This window comes from Marmota marmota, unplaced genomic scaffold (genome assembly GCF_001458135.2).
Source record: "Marmota marmota marmota unplaced genomic scaffold, marMar, whole genome shotgun sequence".
In the NCBI taxonomy this organism is placed as follows: Eukaryota; Metazoa; Chordata; class Mammalia; order Rodentia; family Sciuridae; genus Marmota; species Marmota marmota.
Window position 1 is genome coordinate 11695164 of NW_026000093.1, and position 20224 is coordinate 11715387.

The 20224-nt window shown below is 37.8% G+C and overlaps 1 protein-coding gene across 12 annotated transcripts in view; it reads right to left on the reverse strand.

Annotated features, from left to right (window-relative positions):
- The window catches only part of CUNH8orf34 (chromosome unknown C8orf34 homolog), a 418284-nt gene that overhangs the window by 284696 nt on the left and 113364 nt on the right, over positions 1–20224 (reverse strand). For 11 of the 12 annotated variants that reach the window (XM_048782941.1, XM_048782947.1, XM_048782946.1 and 8 more), the window contains one exon: positions 15500–15628. The exons of the other annotated variant lie outside the window; for it this stretch is intronic. In XM_048782941.1, the coding sequence (XP_048638898.1) occupies positions 15500–15628 (129 nt within the window). The remainder of the gene's footprint in view (positions 1–15499; positions 15629–20224) is intronic. 12 annotated transcript variants of the gene reach the window in all.

Consider the following 20224-nt stretch of genomic DNA (forward strand, 5'->3'; position numbering starts at 1 on the left):
ACAGTGGAGGAGGTAGAGAGAGAGGAGGGGAGGGGAGGGGAGAGGTGGGGAGGGGGGAGGGGGGAGGATGGGAAAGGCAGCGGAGCACAACAGACACTAGGATGGCAATTTGTAAATCAATGGATGTGTAACTGATGTGATTCTGCAATCTGTGTATGGGGTGAAGGTGGGAGTTCATAACCCACTTGAATCAAAGTGTCGAATATGATATGTCAAGAAATTTGTAATGTTTTGAACAACCCACAATAAAAAATTAAAAAAAAAAAAAAGTTGTTGGAATAATTTTAATAAAACACTTCACAGGAGCATGAAGCTTCTAATGGGTACCATTTACATAGAGTGGCCAGGATATTCATCCTAAGATTTAGCAGAATATCCACAGTTATTTCCTAAGAAGAGCTTGCTAATTTTTAGATATTTCATTAAATCTCGAAACAATCATATTTTACTTGAGTTGTATGGGGTATTTTTTTGTTTTGTTTTGTTTTATTTTTGGTACCAGAGATTACACCCAGGGGTGCTTAACCACTGAGCCATATCCCTAACCCTTTTATTATTATTTTGAGACAGGGTCTTCTAAATTGCTTAGGGCCTCAGTAAGTTGCTGGGCTGGCTTTGAATCTGTAATCCTCCCCCCTCAGTCTCCTGAGCCATTGGGATTACAGGCATGTGTCACTGAGCCTGGAGACATTGAGATTTTTAAGGTTTCTCAAGACTGGCTGTACATAGTAACGAGAAAATACAGTGCATTGTTATGAAATATAAGAAAATAAGCTCAGAATTTAAGTGTGGGACTCTTGATAGAGAGGGAACATGTGGTCCTTCTAAAAGTCAAGCTGAGACCTTAAAAAAAAGTCCCATCAAAGTAGCCAAGGAGGCATGGCTTACAGTAGTGATGGCATCCAACTATGGGAATGAGCTGCCTGGAAGAAATGGGGAAATGAGTTCTTTCTGAAAGTTAGGTTCTCTCCTAAATGAAAAGGCAATCACACCCACAGGCATGCCAAAGGCACATTGCCTGATTCTTCTGCAGTGCAAGCCTATCTCAATACCTTCCATTTGTGTACTTTCATTTCTGGGACTTCTCATTTATTCTAACCTCCTAAGTGGTCTCAGATGTATCAGGAATTTATTCCAAAACACCTTCCACACATACCCATATTTGAACAGTGTTCTATCAAGAAAGCAAGAGGTATATGCTTCATCAAGATTTCCATCTTTCCGAGCATCAGCTTATCCCTCGAGTTAGAAACAGGATGTAGCTGCAGGAAATGGACCTTAGTCAGTATGATTCATTTCCTGAAAGTAGGTCAGAAAATTCATATAATATGAAACTCTACCAGCTACTTCTCTAAAACCTATTTCCCAAATGGGAGAAACCCAATGAGAGTATAATGTAGAGACTCAGAGTCCCCCAATTCTTCCTTTTTAAAAAGGCTTTTTCCCATCCTGAAAGAAAACAGAAACAGAAACAGAGTATGCAACATGAAAATACTGGTTTTGTGCTGGAGTTGGCTCACACTGTATTGTGAGAACGATGGCCACACCTCTCTTTCATTGTTTCATTCAGTGATGTCATGTTGATAGCTTAAAATTAGCTATGATGGGAATACTGACAGCTTGGAAATTGCCCTAAAATCAGGCTTATTTTTTAAGTCAGTTTACAGCATCAAGTATAATGAATAATGTTAAAGCAAATATCTGTGTAAGTAACGACCATATCAACAAATGGATGAGCAACCTACCCCTGACCATTGTAAATTAAACACTCTTTAGACAGGCTGCTAACCACTCTTGGGGTAAAGGGAATTCCTGTTAGGAATTGAGGGATTCTATCCTCAGTTGGTTACCCTTGAACAAAAGTGGACAAAATTTTCTACAGACAACAAAATAATAAGTAAAGTTTTATAAGTCACCTATGTTCTTACTTTGTCAATATATAAGAATCATGCTTAAAACATGGGCCTCAAAACAAGCCACATATGGCCCATGGGCCCAGGGTTTGCTAACCCCCACTCTAGAAGCATATGCCAATTTTTATCCTTGATTAACTGGCTCTTATATTTGCATTTCTCCAAGGGCAGTTCCAAACCTTGTTGTTTTTCATCAGACTCCTCTTCCCACCTCCCCCTCCTGCTTACTGTAAAGGACCACAACTTATCCTGAAAATTTTGGAAGTATCATATTTGAATTCCCTGGACACCCTCACTGATCCTCTCCCTCAAAGAACCACCAATGTTATTGCCTCCCATCTCAGAGGACAAAGCTTTCTTTCTCCTACGAAGTCCAATTTCCATACTTGTTTTCTTGGTTCTATCTGCATCTACCTTCTCTGGTATTTGCCCCATCTATTATATTTTCTTTCTCTCCTGAATCTTTGAGATCTTTCTTTTGGTTTTCTCTTATCACCATAAAAAACATTTCACTGACATGCAAACCCACATACATTCTCTTTCCGAAACACACACACACACACACACACACATTACACACTAAAGGAAACCAAATCCAAATGGCCAAAATCTCCCAACAAACACCCCTTGTCTTTTCCCACTAAGAACTTCCCTCTTTCACACCTTGCCTTTCATGAAGACTTCCAAGGAGCATCTGTGTTCCTCCCCTCCCTTCCCCACTACCTCTCTGTCCACTACTTGCTGGCTTCTGCTGTTACTTTTCTCTGATAGCTGTACTTGAACCTGCATCTCCAGATTGTCAAATCAAACCAAGAATTTTATGTTTCACGATATCAAATTCATATTTATTACAGAAAAAAAGTTAAAATATAAGAGGAAAAAGAAAAATAATCTCCACTCACAGACAACTAGTGAAAACAACTTGTGAATTCTTGCAAATAATATCATATGCACACATAGGCATACAGACAAATCTTATGTGCTGTGTCTGCATAATATATATATAATGAAACTGAAAAAAAGACATAATATTTTGTTGTCTGCTTTTGATAGATATAAAATAAATATACAAACATACACATATTTTTAAAATATCCTATTTTGTGTGTGTGTGTGTGTGTGTGTGGTGCTGGAGATTGAATCCAGGGCATGGTACGTATGAAGCAAGCACTCTACCAACTGAGCTATATCCCCAGCCCCTTCCTATGTTTTTTATTAATATTTTCTACATCATTCTTAATGACCTTATAGTGTATCACTGTGCACATGAACAATGATTTATCCATTTTTATAAGAAAAGTGGCTTAGTGTCTAGCATTTCACTAGAATCCCAGTGCAGTAAACAACAGAGGCACAGCTTGGAGGCAGCTGGGTACAAAAGGCACGTTTCCACCTTCTTCTTAAAAATTTATCTGCCACTTTGGATACTATGATTTCCCATTTTGGTTTTCATCCCACTCTTCTGAAAATTTCATTTCAGCTTCCTCAGTCAGACCCCTTTTAGTCACCATCTCCAATGTTGGTTTCATGTGTGCCTTTCCTTATCTCTACACTAAAGACTTCCACAGCTAAAATCCTAACCAAACCTTTGCCCCACATTGCTGACTCCTACACACCATGATTACCGGGAACAGATGACAGTGGCCCACTCCATTCAGATGCCCCAGAGTATTTGAAACTGGAGTTTGAGGCATAACACTCCTCCGACCCTCAAACTTCTTTTGTGAGGTAGAGGAGGCACCCAGCCATCTTGATTGCAAGCAAAACTGGAGACCAAAAAAAAGCTGAAAACATTCTTATCTCTATTTCACCCTTTTTTCCTGTTGGGCAATAAATCTTGGTCACAGAATCTTCTGTTTTTGTTAAACACTCCTTTTTTCCATCCTACGGCTAACACTTTGTTTCAGGCTCTTTTCAATTCTGACCTAGCCTTAAGGAACAGGCCACAGTAACTCTCCCCCATGCTTCTCCCAGGGTGATGGATCATTGAAAAACATAAAGCTGGTTAGGATCGTGAACTTTTGACAAGACACTTGCTGCACAGGACTTTCCCCATCCTCTGACTCCCTTCTCCCCAGATATCCAGCTTCACTGCTATTACTGTCTAGGTTCCCTATTACCAACAATACAAAAATTTCCCTCTTTCTTTGAAATAACCATCTTACATATGTTTCTCTCTCTGCCAAGAGAATCCTTCAGGACACACTCCTCTCTCCTTTTACATTTCCTTAGGTTTGATTCTTCTAGATATGTTTCTGAAGTGTTCTCTATCGGGTTGTCCCTAAGACCCTTGTTGGAGGTTCTCCTACTCTCTCACGGATGTCTTCAAGTACTTTTCCAATGACTTTGACATTATGGTTTTCACAATTATCTCCCCTTGAGGTCTGGGTCCACATGCATCAAGTCAATGTGGGAATAAATGAACAATCAATAGCCACATTATCTGCCTCCATTTTTTCTTGTGGGTTGTTATTCTCTGGCTCCTCAGACCATGATGTCAGAGAAAACTTTGTGGTAGGCTTGTGACTGACTGACTACAAAAGTACTCTGTTATTTTTATCTTGGCTGAGTCCTGATAGCTATTATCAATAATGGAGCATAAATATCTGTCCCCTGTTCCCTCAAGAGCTGAGCATTTCTCCCTGGAAAAGGTGTGCTCAGTGTTTTCACATGAAAGCAATTTGTAGACCAATATCGAGAAGATTTTCATCCCACCACCGCCTCACTTCAGAGAAAGCCTTTGGAGGTAGCAAAAGGATAAGACTCAGAAAACACAAGCCCTGCCACCCTGGAAGCAGCACCTCACCAAGAAAATGAGTTTTGAGGACAAATTGCACAAAATAGGGTTGCTCTTTTGCTTTTCATCTCTTTACCTATTTCCTTTGATATCTACCTATTTATGAGGCTCTTTTTGATTCTGTCCTAGCCTTGAGGCAGAGGCCACAGCAACTCTCCTCCAGGCTTCATCCAGAGTGATAGATCATTGAAAAACATAAAGCTGATTAGGATCATGGCCTTCTTGCAGAGCTCTTGCTGCACAATATAAGCCACAATGTCAAAGCTCTTGGCAAACAAATAAAATCTACAAACACCCAAACTCACATAATCTTATGTCAGAGGCTCATACTTATAGAAAGAGAAGGCAGGTCAGAAGCAAAAAGGGAAAAGTGAGGGAGGGTTCCAAAGAGAAGATGGATTAGAAAGAAATGAAACCACAAGTAGCACTCACCAGCAAACCATGACTGACTTTGGTGCTAATCTCCACACCAAGTCCTGGGGAATTCAATAGCAAAGTGTCCCTGCCCTCAGGAACCTTCCATTCCAGAGAGGAGACAAATAGAGCCATGTGTGTTCACAGAAATGTACAGAAGGTCGAAAAAGAGGGACAGCAAACCCAGTCTAGAGAAGGAAAGCTACAGGGAGATCATCTTGGAGGATATATTTGATCTGAAGCTAAAGAGAAGCATTGATTCAGTCAGGAAAGAAAGCAGTGTAAGGAATTCAGGTGAGATTTTGGGGTCTAGTGATGGCAGAAGCCAATGCATAACAAGGAGGAACATCAAATGAGAAAGCTAAATAAGACACATGGGAGATGATATAGGAGACATGATAAAGGGCCAGATCACAAAGCACTTCCTCTGAGCTTTTAAATAGAGCCATTTTTAATAGAGCCATTTTTAAATAGAGCCACTTTTAAATAGAGCCATTGAATATCTGGGGTGGGGGGAAAGTGTCAGGTTTTCACTTTAGATCCACTAAGGGGAGGATCTATTAAAGAAACTGTGAAACCAAATAGAGAGTGGGCAAGACTGGTGATTCATTTCTAAACCATTTCCATGTCTCTCCTGAGCACACAAGCTAGACTTCCTATTCTGCAGATAGCTGTAGACTATGGGCAAGCAGTATGCACACCACTTCCACATCTAGGCATTAGAAACCTCTTCTAAGATGCTCCACTGCCTCTTTATTCATCTGCAGCAACCTTGAAAGGCATGTGTTGAAGATGGCATGATAACAGGATGGACATAGTCAGCATCCCTAGAACACGACATCAAACTACTCCCTGAGCAATAAAATATTTACACTGTATTAAGTCACAGAGATTTTTGGCTATGAAATTCCTGTAGCAAAAGGTTGTGATAATTCAATCAGCCATAAGCTAAATCAGAAAATATACCTGTTTTTTTCTTGCACAGGACAGGCATGAAATGGAACATATTAAATGATGAAACAATGATCTGGTCCGAGAGGTTGAGTTCGAAGATACTGATGGAGTAGAGGAAAAAACATCAGATTCAAGACTTATTTCAGAGGCCTTGACTAGTTACCAACCACAGTTTGGTGACTAGTTGATTGTGAAAAATTAGAGAGAGAGGAACATCTAAAGGTTTCCAGTTTGGATGAACTGGTAAGCGATGGTACCATCACCAAAGACAAAGGATGAAGAAGAAAGGTCATATTGAAGAGGGAATTGTGATCCATTTGAATAGCTTGAGTTTGATGTGGCAGTAGAATATCCAAATGGAGATATGCATCAAACATTTAGTATAAAAATCTAAATGGTCTGGATGGATAATATATATGTGATTTAGTTGTGTAGGAATGATAAATGATGAAGGTGGATTAGTAGAAAAGAGAGATCATGTAGAGAAGCAGAGGTCAAGGATGAACTGCCAGAACAGTATTGAAACAGCAGGAGGACTGGGCTGTAGCTCAGTCACAGAGCACTTGCCTACCACATGTAAGGCACTAGGTTTGATCCTTAGCATTGCATAAAAATAAACAAATAAAATAAAGGCACATAATACATCTATAACTACAAAAAAAAACAGGAAAGAAAGAGGAGCATTTGGGTAAGTCCTACAAGAACTGGTGTGAGGGAGTCCAGTGAGGATCTAATGAGCGCCAGCTCCCAGGAAGCAGGAAGTCAGAGTCTGAAGAAAGCGTAATCTGCAGTGCAAAAAAATCCCAGAGCGATTTTGTATGGTGAGGACTAGAAAAGTGTTCATTCCATTTGGCAATCTGGAATCAGTTGGTGACCACAAGGAGAAACGATTCAGTAGAATGAACTGGTACAATATAATTACTCAGAGAACTAAAAGGAAGATGGGTGAGCATAGCCAGGAGCACTAACTATTCTTTTTGAAACTTTGTATTAAAAAGGGAGAGAAAACACTATGCTGTCCAAAGTTAACTCAAACTCAGGAAGAGTTTTTGTGTGTTTGTCTTTAACATGGATTAGATCTGTGCCATCAAATATGATGCCCATTCATCATGTGGCTGCTGAACACTTGAAATGTGACTAGTCCAAAGAGGTGCTCTCAATTAAAATTCAGTTTGAAGACGAGATATACATACACACACACACACACACACAATATATATATATATATATATATATATATATATATATATATANATATATATATATATATATATATATATATATATCAATGATTATTTTATATAGAATACAAGAAAAAATAAACATCGGGTTTAAATGCCTCATCTCATATTTCCTTTTGCTATTCTTTCATGTTTGCTTGCTTGAAAATATCAAATCATACATGTGGCAGGGCTTAGCTGGAGCATGTTATATAGAGTGATAAATAGCAGCAAGATTAACAATGGCTGGGATAAGCATAATTCTAAAATGACCTCCAAGATCCACATCTGTGTAAGTCTTTCCCATTGCCTCTTGAGTAAGACTACTGAGTAGGAAGATACATCACTCCAGTGATTAGAATACTATCCAGGAGACTTTGAGTAAATCAGAAGGGTATTAACCTACATGGCCCTGATCCAATCAGGTACACCCTTTTAAAGAAAGTGATGCTTCAGAGAGATGCTCCATTGTGGCCTGAGACAAGTAAGATACAATTGTGAGAATAGGGAGCTACAGGCAACAATGGGCTCAGAATGGGCTTTCCCTTCTGAGACCAGCCCCCATTCAATAGTCAATGAGAAAATAGAGATCTCTTCAACAGAAAGCACTGAATTTGGCCAATCACCTAAAGAAGGCTGAAAGAAAATCCCAAGCCTCAAGTAAGACCTCAGCCCCAGTCCCAACATTTATTTCTACCTGTTTAAACCCTAAGCAGCTAACTCACACCCATAATCCTGAACCACAGAACTGTGAGATAATAAATTTGTAGGAGTTTGTTGATTGTAGTGCTGGCACTGAACCCAGGCCCTCACACCTGCCAGCAAGCACTCCACCACTGAGCTAAACCCCCAGACTCTGCATTTTTAAAGCCACTAAATTTGTGATAATCTATAAGGCATGGAAAGAACTGTAATAAAATATCTATTAGCTGGGCATGGTGGTGCAGGCCTGTAATTCCAGCATCTCAGGAGATTAAAGGACTGCAGGAGATTAAAAATTAAAGGACTGCAAGTTCAAAACCAGGCTCAGCAAAAGCAAGGTGCTAAGCAACTCACTGAGACCCTGTCTCTAAATGAAATACAAAATAGGGCTGGGGATGTGACTCAGTGGTTGAAGGCCCCTGGGTTCAATACTCAGTACCAAAAAAAAAATCTAACATTTAATTAGTAATTATTACACACCACAGGCACCCATACTAAGCATTTTAAATATACTGTCTCATTTTATTTTCATAAAAACTCTAAGCAATAAATACCATCATAATGTATTGCAATTCTACAGTAATGGTAACTGACACACAGGTTAGGAAATCTTCCCAAGGTCACAAAATTCATCATAGATATAGCTAGGATTTAAAAGGTTTACAAGCTCAAAAATAACAAAATAATTGCTGTAATCAGAAGATCTCAGAGGAGTAGGCAGGAAACGGAATCAAAACCACGGGTGAAGAGCTGGACTTAGACAAGAGAAATGCCTTCTCTTCTGAGAATGGAGGTAGGACAGGATAGGTAGGGTGTCCTTAGGGGTACAGGTAGGGAAAGGGGAAGGTGGAATGAGATCACATTATATAATCAAAATTCTGTGGAATTAGGGGCAGATTTTTGTTTAGAAGGCAGGGAGTGAGTGGCGGATTGCAGATTCTTGGGTGGTGCTTTCATAGTTGCAGAGAGAAGAAGAAACTGTCCAAAAATGAGTAATACTGTTGAAAACTATGAATTATTGACATAATGTTCAGCTTTGGTGTGTCAATTTTCCAGGGACTCTCAGCCTTACTGGTGAAGAAGAGATGATAGCTGTAGCATTTATTCAAGGATGGGAATTTCAAAGGAAGATGATCTGACAGAATGATTAAAAATAAAATAAAATAAATATTACTAAAACTGTCTAGTCTGGGCAGGAGAGAAGGGAAGAGCAGAAGTGGGAGAGTGCTAAGATCTGAATATGGTTTGTCCCTGCTGAAACTCACATTGAAATTTCATCCACATTATGAGATATTAAGAGGTGTGATCAGATGGGATATTAAAAAGGTATTTAGGGCCCTGTCCTCAAGAATGGATTAATTCATTCTTTTGATTCATATAAAGGGTTAATTTGCTTTTCTCAAGAGTGGATCTGGTATGAAAGCCTATTTGGTTAGGTCTCTGCCACATTCTCTGACTCTGACCATGTGAGGCCCTGAGCTGCCTTAGGATTCTTCCAATGCAAAGGCCATCACTAAGATCACAGCCCTTCAACCTTGAACCAGATCCATGAGCCAAAATGAACTTCTTTCTTTATAAATTTCACCAGGCTATGGCATCATGTTATTCACAACTTAAAACAGTCCAAAATGGAGAGATGAGGAAGAGGGACCAATATCAGGAGATATCCAGGAGGTCCAAACAAGGAGGTGCAGTGTAAGGAGAGTGAGGTAGAAACAATGCACCCCCCATGTCCCACCACAGTCTCTAAGTCAAAAGCATGATGTAATTTTGGACTACTAATTATCCAACATTAACATAAAGGCTTGTGAGAGGGAGAGGGATTAATCTAGTGTAAATGCTTTCATTTTACCGGGCCAGAAACTGAGGAGTATTCTAATAGTGTACTCAGAACTTGAAGCCAAGAGTGGCAGAGCAGGGTCCAGGTCATCTTTAAGTTCAGAGTACTCTCCATGACAGCACTTGTACCTATTTTGGGTGACGCACCTTTTGGTGTTGGAAAAGGAGATAACATAGAGTCCATGTGATATTAAAAATCAACACTTTAAAAAATGAGTTTATGTTTCGCAGGTTCAAACAAGTATGTGTGTGGGGGGCTGCAGTACAGTTAAGTGAGATGTTCTTTAACAGAGATGAATTCAGAATGACAAAATAAATGTGAAACCAAAATATGCCATTTGCTTTCATTCTCTGAACATTTCCTATAATTATTGATTATTTACATACAAATGTATCTAGCTCCACAAATGATTATATAGAGCACTTATTTATGAAACCTAGACCATTCCAATGTAATAATTTTTAATAATACTGCCTCATAGTTTTATTTGAAGGACAAACCTCTGACAATACGTTTTTAAATTTCAGAATATGTCTGTGAAATAGGTTGAAAATAGTATTATGAAAAATGTAGATAGAAAAGGCATTTTTACCAAATTTTTGAGATTTTTTTTTTTTTGGTGATACAGAGAATAGGGATTTGAACCCAGGGGTGCTCTACCCATAAGTTATATCCCAAAACCTTTTCATTTTTGAGACAGGGTCTCACTAAATTGCCCAGGCTGATCTTGAACTAGCAATCTTCTTTCAGGAATCTTCTGAGTCACTGGGAATATAAGCATGTACAACTGCACCCAGCTATATATTTTTTATTAAGAAAACTGAATAGGGCTGGGGTTGGGGCTCAGTGGTAGAGCACTCACCTGGCACACATGAGGCACTGGGTTTAATCCTCAGCACCACATAAAAATAAAATAAAGATATTGTGTCCACATACAACTTTAAAAATACATATTCAAAAAGAAAGAAAGAAAACTATTGAATAAATTTAATCTGGCAAATTCAGTATTTTCAACCCCCCCCCAAAAAAAAAAATCAGTGATAACTGACTTTGAGTATAGTCCCCTTGTACAATATCCATGGATATATAATTATATGTATACTGACATTTACATGCATATCCACATACATGTCCATATCCATATCTAAATATTCAACAGACATCTGGCTTGTCACAGGCAAAGGTGAATAGGCCCTAGAACAGGAGTGCTTATAAATCTTTATGTTTTTTACTTCAAAAGAATTTCAATGAACAAATGTTTGGGAGCAAAATAGAAAATTCCCTTTAGAATACCATAGTAATAACTGTTACAGGAAAGATGATAAACTTAGCACATTGTCAAAAATCCCACTTAAGCCATCCAAACATTGAGAAAATATTGAGAGTTTTGATTTTTTTCTGGTTTTATTTGTGTTTGTTTGGTTTGGTTTTGGGGGAGTTTTTTGTTGTTCTTGTTACTAGGGATTGAACTCAGCCTGACGTATGCAGGGTGAAAGTATGAAAAGAAACTGGATGTTTTGATAGCCTCAAAGTATTTTTTCCAAGATATTTACTATCAGTGAAGGGAAAGGTTCTAACTTTGCCATGGAGAAACCTGACAGATATCACCTTAACCAACTGATCAAGGTTAGTATTAGTACAGCCAGCAATGTCATGAAGGGCCCTCATTAGCAACCACCTAGAAGGATGCTCCCCTGAGGCCCTGCAATCACACTCACTGGAAGAGACATTATTTGGGGACATGAAGGTAAATGTTTACTAGTTGAAAGCCAGGTGGTGGGAAACACTGAAAGGAATGAGTATGAGTCCCAAGCTCATGGTAGGAGAGAATCAGTGTCAGAAGAGAGTTCAGAATGCTTCAGAGAGAAAAATCCAGGCACCAAAATCTCACCACATCTACCACATCATGACTATGTGGCATGACAAGGCAGTATAAGTCACTCTAACACATCTACCTTCATGGTGGAGTAATATCACAAAGACTCCCCCAGTTTAAGACTGAATTAAAGATCAAACATCACACTGAAAAGCTTGCAATAAGTCAGAAAGAGAGCTTGGTATCGTTATTAATGAAATGAAAATTATGTTTGCAAACTGGATTATTGGAACCTTGTCTTAAATGGGTGTGGGTATGATATGTAAGTCTCTATAAGACAGCTGCCAGGCTGAGACAAGTCTGCCATTTGGGGGGATGTAAATGATTATTTGCTATCAAAGCATCTAAAAATAATATTTCTGAAATAGGTAGGATTTTTATAGAATGTATCGCCAAGAAAAAGCAAAGCAAGCTCTCCTTAAAGACTATTAAATTAGGAGTTCAGTAGAAAACTTTCAACTTTCCCCATCAATGGCTTTGACATTGGAGAGAAAGGTCCACAATATCAAGACACTGAAATTTCTTTTGATGATACCTGGAAGAAAATTCCACCTCCTATGTCTTCCTTATAACCAAAACAATGGGCAGTGTTATGGTTTGGATCATAAATGTCCCTCAAAAGCTCATGTGTTGAAGGCAGGGTACCCCATGCAGCAGTGTCCAGAGGTGGGGCTTTTGAGGAGGTGATTAGATCACAAAGGCTCTGACCTCATGAATGGATTAATCCATTCATAGATTCATAGTTTAGTGGGTTTTGGTGGGAGGGCTTTATAATAAAACCTCTGCCTCCTTCCACCTCCCTTTTACTTTCTTGAACACCTTGGGGTAGGTAGCTTTGTTCTATCACCTGCTCCCTATGATGATGTTCTGCCTTGCCACAGACTAAAAGCAATGGAGCCAGCCGACCATGAACTGAAATGTCTGAAACAGCGAGCTAAGATAAATCTTTCTGCCATTGAGTTGATTTTCTCACAGTGATGGAAAGTTGAGCAACACAGACAGTAAAGTTACTATTCAATGAAAGAACATCCAAACTCATTCAAACTATTTCAAACAAGAATGAATTATATTCTGCTTCAGAATGCTGCTAGACCCAAGTTTGTGATTCTATTGCTGAATTTGGGCAACTAGACAGCAAAGTAAACATCAATACATAATAAGTGTGCATTTGTAATAATTTATACTGACCATGGCAGTTCTACTGATAAGTTAGCTATGAGTGTTGGGCCTAAGGATTCAATGTTAAAACTCAATACTGAAAATTAAGTCATTCAAAGAAAGAATCACTTTGTTCAGAAAGATACTCAAATAAATTTGAGATAGAAAAGAGTTCCTCTTACTAATCTCATATAAGCTCCACCACCATACTCTCACAAAATAGAGTCCCTTAAAACACCAAGCAAATCCAGACATAGTACCCATCATAAATACAGGAGCTGACTTACACTTTCTTCAGGTCTAGGCAATGACTCTCCTGATAGCTTCCTTGGTTCTGGCTTTGTTCCAAGAACAATGTCCCAGATCTGCCTCTCATACTCTGCTGGCCATAGGCTGCCCCAAGCATTTATCATTTCACCAGACTGTCCTGAAGTATTTAACAAATCCATCATGGGCTTCTGATCACAGGACTCGGTTGTAAAACATCACCTGCATTGGGGTTTAAATGTTTGTGTCCCCTCCAAATTCATATGTTAAAACATAATCTCCATCCCCAGTGTGATAGGGTTAGGAAGTGAGACCTAGGAGGTGATTAAGTAATAATGTTCCTCCCTCAGGAATGGGATTCAGGCCCAAATAAGAGAGGTCCCAGACAGCTGCCCTGGCAGAGAGAAATCACCAACTATAAACAAAGAAAAGGGCCTTTTCCAAACTCCAGACCTGTCAGTGCCTTGATCAGGGACTTCCCAGCCTCCAGAACAGTGAAATATAAATCTCCATTGTCTATAAGCCACTGATTCCGTGGATTTTGCTATAGCAGCCTGAATAGACCAAAACAGCCTGTAAGGTCACATTCAAACCACATTTGAACTCTAACCCTTCTGTTGCAAATCTTGGTAAGGACACAATTGAAATACAGTCATCCACAGTAATAAAAGTTTGGGGGACAGATGAAGTGGCATCCTACAAATTAACAACAGTACAGAAAGTGTTTGTAAGATCATTGCCACATTTTAAAGGGCAAGAGTTGAATGACAGTATTTTTGAAGTTCTGTGTAATAATCACCCACATTCCTCAATCACCCTTCTTTTAGTAAAAGAGAGGCTGTGAAGAGCCACAGGCTCTGTGCCAAAGGGTAACCTTTAGAAATATTAATAGGGGGCCTTTGCCAAATTAATAGGATCAAGTTCTTTTCATGAACATAATACAGTAATAAGCTGAAAACTCACTTCATTGTTATTTGCTCCAAAAATAAAATCTATGCTAAAGCTTTAAGGCTTTCTTAAATCCCATCCAGAGGGTTTCTACTAATGGGAAAGTTTTAAAATCCTATTATAATGCAGCTTAACTTCTGGAAAGGTTTCATTTCACAAAAGTCTAAAAAAGGCTTGACTGAGTTCTAAATAAAGAGGTATGAAAATTATACTTGTGTAAGTGCATATATATATATATATATATATATATATATATATATATAATGCATAATATGCATATAAATATATATAATACTATATACCACATATAATTACAACATAATAAAACTTCTTCTAAAACCTTCCAAGGGCCTATATTTACCTGTGATAAAATTCATGAAATCATTATAACTATGCTATCTAAAAGCAAACAAAGAAACAGACATTCATTTCACAATCTTTTAAGATTTTTCAGTGCTGAGGACTGAACTTCATACATAGTAGGCAAGCAACCACTGAGCTACATCGACAGTCACAGAATCCTGAATATTCCATGGCACTAAAGAAAAATTTTAGCAAGACCCTGACATTAATATGCTTTTAAAGGTATCCAATTTTAAAAACTGATAAGCACTTAAAGAACCAGAGAAAGAGAGGAACGCTGTGAACTAACCACTGAAAATCTGAAGTGCATATGCAGGTCTACATACAGAGAGAGCATTCTTCAAATCAAAATGCTTGTTCACCTGCTCTGATGAAAATAACATTTATTTAAAATTTTCATGGGATGTAAGTAATATTTTAAGCCTTTGCCCCTACCAGGAGGCACAGTCATAACTTTCTGTTCTGGAGATGAGAAAACCAAGACTCAAGAAGGTTAAGTGATTACTGGAGGTCACTGTGCTATTATAGCACAGCAAAACCTCTAACCTAGGCCTTCTGATTACAGTTATTGCTTTTGTAAAAAAAAAAAAAAAGTAAATTACAATGCACTGTCCTAGGCTCTGAAAGGATTCTAAGAAGAATCTGGCCCAGTTGTTACTATCCATGAAATTTCAAAGACATCCAAGTCTCATGGACACAATGAGTATGTTTATTCGTTAGAAAGATGATGATGTTTTTCAAAAAGGAAGAATGAAGAAGATGCCATCGGGTATACATTTGAACTGGGTAGCAAAAACCAAGTAGAGGGATAGAGTAACACAGATTCAAGGGGTTCTACAACTCCTCATATGCTCTGTAATTAGTCTACCCAGAAATCTGTGTAATACGCAAAATCAGTCATTTCCAATCTCACGCCCTTTGAACGCCTCAGTCTTTCAGAGAATTGTAATGAGGATGCTGGAAATGGGGCATTGCCAATAGTAATGAATGTTTCTGCTTTTTAATGATGTTTAAGAATTTCAATTATAATCAAGTAAATGAACTTACTTCGGGAGAGATTCTCAAGGGCTTTCCCAAGCTTCTTGCTCTCTTGAAGGATGTGGTTCAATTCATCAAAATCCCGGCTTCCTGGTTTATTCCGCCAGTTCCACTTAGGATGCTCTACTGCCCTTGGCACTATGTTTAAAAAAAATGGTTATTTCATAAGCATGCTGTATAACCACACAAACTCACTATTCATTATTATGTGAAAGACTGAACCAAGATCAATGTACAGAATTTTATAAATGCTTAACTTGGAGATAGTCCTCTTATGAGCCAGCAGAAAGGAAGATATAATGTTGGGCTTGAAGAAAATGTTTTAACTGAACACGTCAGGAAAGTCTGGCAGATTTATTTAAAAGAGGGAAATTCAGGTATTAATGTAGAACTAATCATTTCTGTAACTTAAGGGAAACACACGAAGCGTATTTTGTATTATATTACCAGCTTAAAAATAATTAATTCTTTATGACCAACTAGCAAATGCTTTTAAGACATTCTACATATGTTTTCTAAAAAAATCATGTAAGACTAAGCGCATGTATTTACCTTCACTTTTTCCCAAGATCCCACTAAAATTATGCCATGATCAAGCGATTTTTTTTCTCTCTCTCGAAGAATTAATTGAAGAAAGAGAAAGGACAGTGTGAGGTAAGATTTTTGTTTTTTTCTGCAAAATACAAAATGAACTGATGAGTGGTAACTGGATTTGGCAAGGCAGAGACAACTGAAATCTAAGTCCCTAAAGAGAGGGATGCCAAGAGAGTAAATGGTTCACACTATTTGAACATTAAAGCATTAATTGAAGAGAACAATGTCAAAGTAATTTTGTTTTCCAGATTTAAGGGGTTAATCTAACTAATATGCAGCACAATTTAAGACATATTGGCAAAAGAAAATTTAAATAGTGACAATAAAGAAAATATTCTAAATGCTTTTGTGGACAAAAATAGCAAATCAAATTGATATTAGACTTCTCAATGGCAATACTTGCCCTAGAAGACAGGGGGGAAGATTCTTTAAAATTCCAACTAAATATTATTTATGACTCAGAATTTAATACCGGATAAAGAACCAAAGAAGATATTCAAAGGACTCAAGAATTGATCTCGCGGGCACTGTTTCTCAGAAAGCTACAATTGTAGATGCCCCAGTAAAATGAGCCAAAGAACAGATTTGAAATTTAGGCAACAAGTGACTTCCCAAAAGGAAAAGTAAAGGGGATTTCTCAAGATGATTGTGAAGAATGATTTAAATGATTTAAAGAGGCAGCTGAGAAAGTGTCAAGAAGCCCAGAAGTCAAGAATAGAGCAAGAAAACAGAAGACTGGAGGAGAGAGGTCTCCAAAGCCTTCTGAAAAATACAAAATAGCATAAAGTGAAATAGAAGTTCCAATTACTTGATGTGTCTGATCATATTGAGAAGGTCTAATTCTTTGGGCAGGATTTGATGAAGCATTAATGATGGGTATACAGAAAACAAAATAATCAGAAAAGAAAAAATTGCTAATTCTAGAAAAAAAAAATAATAGTTGGACACTGCATGACCCAATGGTGAAAACTATGCATTAATATAGTCTGATAACATTGATACACAGCATATTCTCAACCAACATGTGGAGTAACTACTATACTTCCCAGCTGAGGTGGGATTTGGCATTCAAAGCACAGAAATGAAGGTGGAGGGTCAAGAGATGATGCCCAAATTGAAAAAGTAAAAGAACTGAGTTGGTATCTTATACATTTAGATATGTAAGAGGAGTCAACAGGAACATCTAAAGGTATTGAAAATTATTCTAGGTTAGGAGCAGAGTTGGGGGAAAAGAAGGAAACTACTATCTCACAGTACCATTTTACTTTTTAAGTCATGTAGAGATTTTTTTGTTGTTTGTTTTTTAATACAGAGGATTAATCTCAGGGGTGCTTTACCCCTGAACCACATCCCCATCTCTTTATTTTTTTGTTTTGAGACAGGGTCTCACTAAGTTGCTGAGGTTGGCCTTGAAACTTCAATCCTCCTGCCTCAGCCTCAGGAGTCACTGGGATTATGACAGGTGTGTGCCACTCTACCCAGCTACATTTTATTTTGGTGAAAATAAAATAAAATTTAAAAAGTATTTTTTTGGTAAGGATATAGTACATAGTCTCCAACTATTGAAATATATCATTTTGCCACCTTTAAAAAAAGGAATCTGATGATATCTCTGATACTGAGAAATGACTGACCTTTTCATGACCCAACAATCTTATGGCTGATAAGTCAGCAAAAAAAAAAAAAAAAAAAAAAAGTCACATCTGTACTGGGCACAGTGGGGCACACCTGTAATCCCAGCAACTTTTCAGGCTGAGACAGGAGGATTGCAAGTTTGAGGCAAAACTGAGCAACTTAGCGAAGCCCTAGGCAACTTAGTGAGCCCTCTCTCAAAATAAAAAATCAAAAAGGGCTGGGGATGTGGCTCAGTGGTAAACCGACTCAGGGTTCAACCCCAGTATTAAAAAAAAAAAAAGAAAGAAAGAAAGAAAGAGGTCTGGGCTGGGGTTGTAACTGAGTGGCAGACCTCTTGCCTAGCACATGTAAGGCACTGGGTTCAATCCTCAGCAACACATAAAAATAAATAAATAAAATAAAGGCATTGTGTCCATTTACAACTAAAAAAAATTTTTTTAAAGAAATAAATGGCACACCTGTACTTGTGTATATGTTCAAAATTGTTTATTTTCACAGAAAGTGAAAGTTATTTTTTTTTAATTTCAGCAAATAATTTCCATATACCCTGGAAAAAATGTAAATGTCCTTCAACAGAGAAAGAGCTGAATAAATTATGGTACATTCACCCCATGCTACAGCATGAAATTATTAAAAAGTATAAGTTAAATCTAAGTTTATTACCATGGAGATATTTCCCTGACGCATTTTAAAATAATAAAAACGAGTTGCTTGAGTAGTTGTACAGTTGAGGACCAATTTTTTACAGCAAATTACCCACACATATTATATATGCTGTGTGCACAAAAAGGTGCAAAAAGCTAAAGCTATATCTGGAAGAATTAAATTTGATGGATGAGAACTGGAGAGTGACTATTTCTTTTGCCACATATCTATATTTTTAATTGTCAAAATAAGCAAATATTGCTCCTATCATTAAATAAACCTAAAAATTAAAATTAAAACAAAAATGTACCTGCTTCACCAAGCTTCTCTTAGTTTAAGGGGCCCTGGGACGGAGGCAGTAGTTTACATTAACACTTGGATGTTCAAGCAGTCGAGTGTAGACAGGGTGATCGTGATCAACCTAGAAAACAACTGTAGGCATGCTGCTGTCACATTAAGGTCATTTCCCAAGGGACCCCTATAGGTGAGCCCAAGGCTAAGAGAGAGAAGCTGAGATGAGGGAGCAGATAAAATGATATTTGTACCAGATTCTTCAAAACATTGTTCCACACTTCAGTTTTCTTTGAATGATTTCTCTAATTTGCATCTTCCATCACCACATTATCTAGTTTCCTGAAAATTACCATGTGCTATCAAGGTCCTACTGTCTTCTTGTTCTTTGACTTATTAATTTACAGAACAAGAGCATATATTTAAAAAAAAAAACAGTCCCAGTCAATTTCCCCAGATAATCACCTGTCAAGGCCCCACTGCCCATCATCAGCTGAGCTCTGCACCTGCAGACCCACCACCTGAATGCACCAACAAGGACAAGCCCAGGTGAGACCAGAAGAAACAATGACCCAACAACCCAAAATCATGAGGAACTAAAAATCTATGACTTTACATCATCAAGTCTGGGAGGATATATGCAGCACAATAGAAAAAAGATACCACACAAAAATGATACCACACTCAAGAAATTCTCCTATGCAACTATGGAGAGAAACTAAGGACAAGTTCTTTTGATTTTTTGTAGCTTGTAATAATTTGATACATACATGGTACATGACTTATGGGAACCAAATCTAAGACAACCAAAGTGACAGTTCAATCAAGGTCAAGTCAACTGTGCAAGGTGATTTCAAAAGCGGGTTGGATACATTATAGAAGGAAATTTGGGAGGTCATCCATCCAGTAGGTATCCTTCAAATGAGAATATATCTGTAAAATGTTCTAATGGACTAAAAACTTTACTTAGGTCACACTTCATTTCAAAACTTGGTTCTACAATTTAAATGTATTTCATAAAATTATCCCCAGAAGAACTGGATACCAGTGGAACAGTGTCACTGAACAGACTTACAGGAAAGGATATCAACATCTGAGATCAGAGGGGATCCTTAAGGCTACTGAGTCAAAGAACACTCCAGTGAAAACGCCGACCATCATGCCTTGAGGTAGCAGTCCTTCACAATGAGGTTTCTACTTTGCAGAACTGCCTATTGTATACTAAGCCTGGCAAATTTTGGAATAATGATTTTATCAGTCAAATTTTTGACTCAATGTGAATTCCACCAACACTTTCTTGTATGGGTTAAAAGAATAAATTTTATGTTTCTTCCTCATGACTTTTGAAATATTGCTTATCCGTTTCCTTTAAGTTGAAATCAGAACCCTCTTTTACTGATGAGTGTGTAAAACTACAACCTCTACAATGGAGAATCCAGCATCATCACTCAGAGTACAACTGCAATCCCACTTCTTTCTCTTTTGTTCTTATTCGATACATGAAAACATTACAATTATATATATATATATATATATATATATATATATATATATATATATATATATATA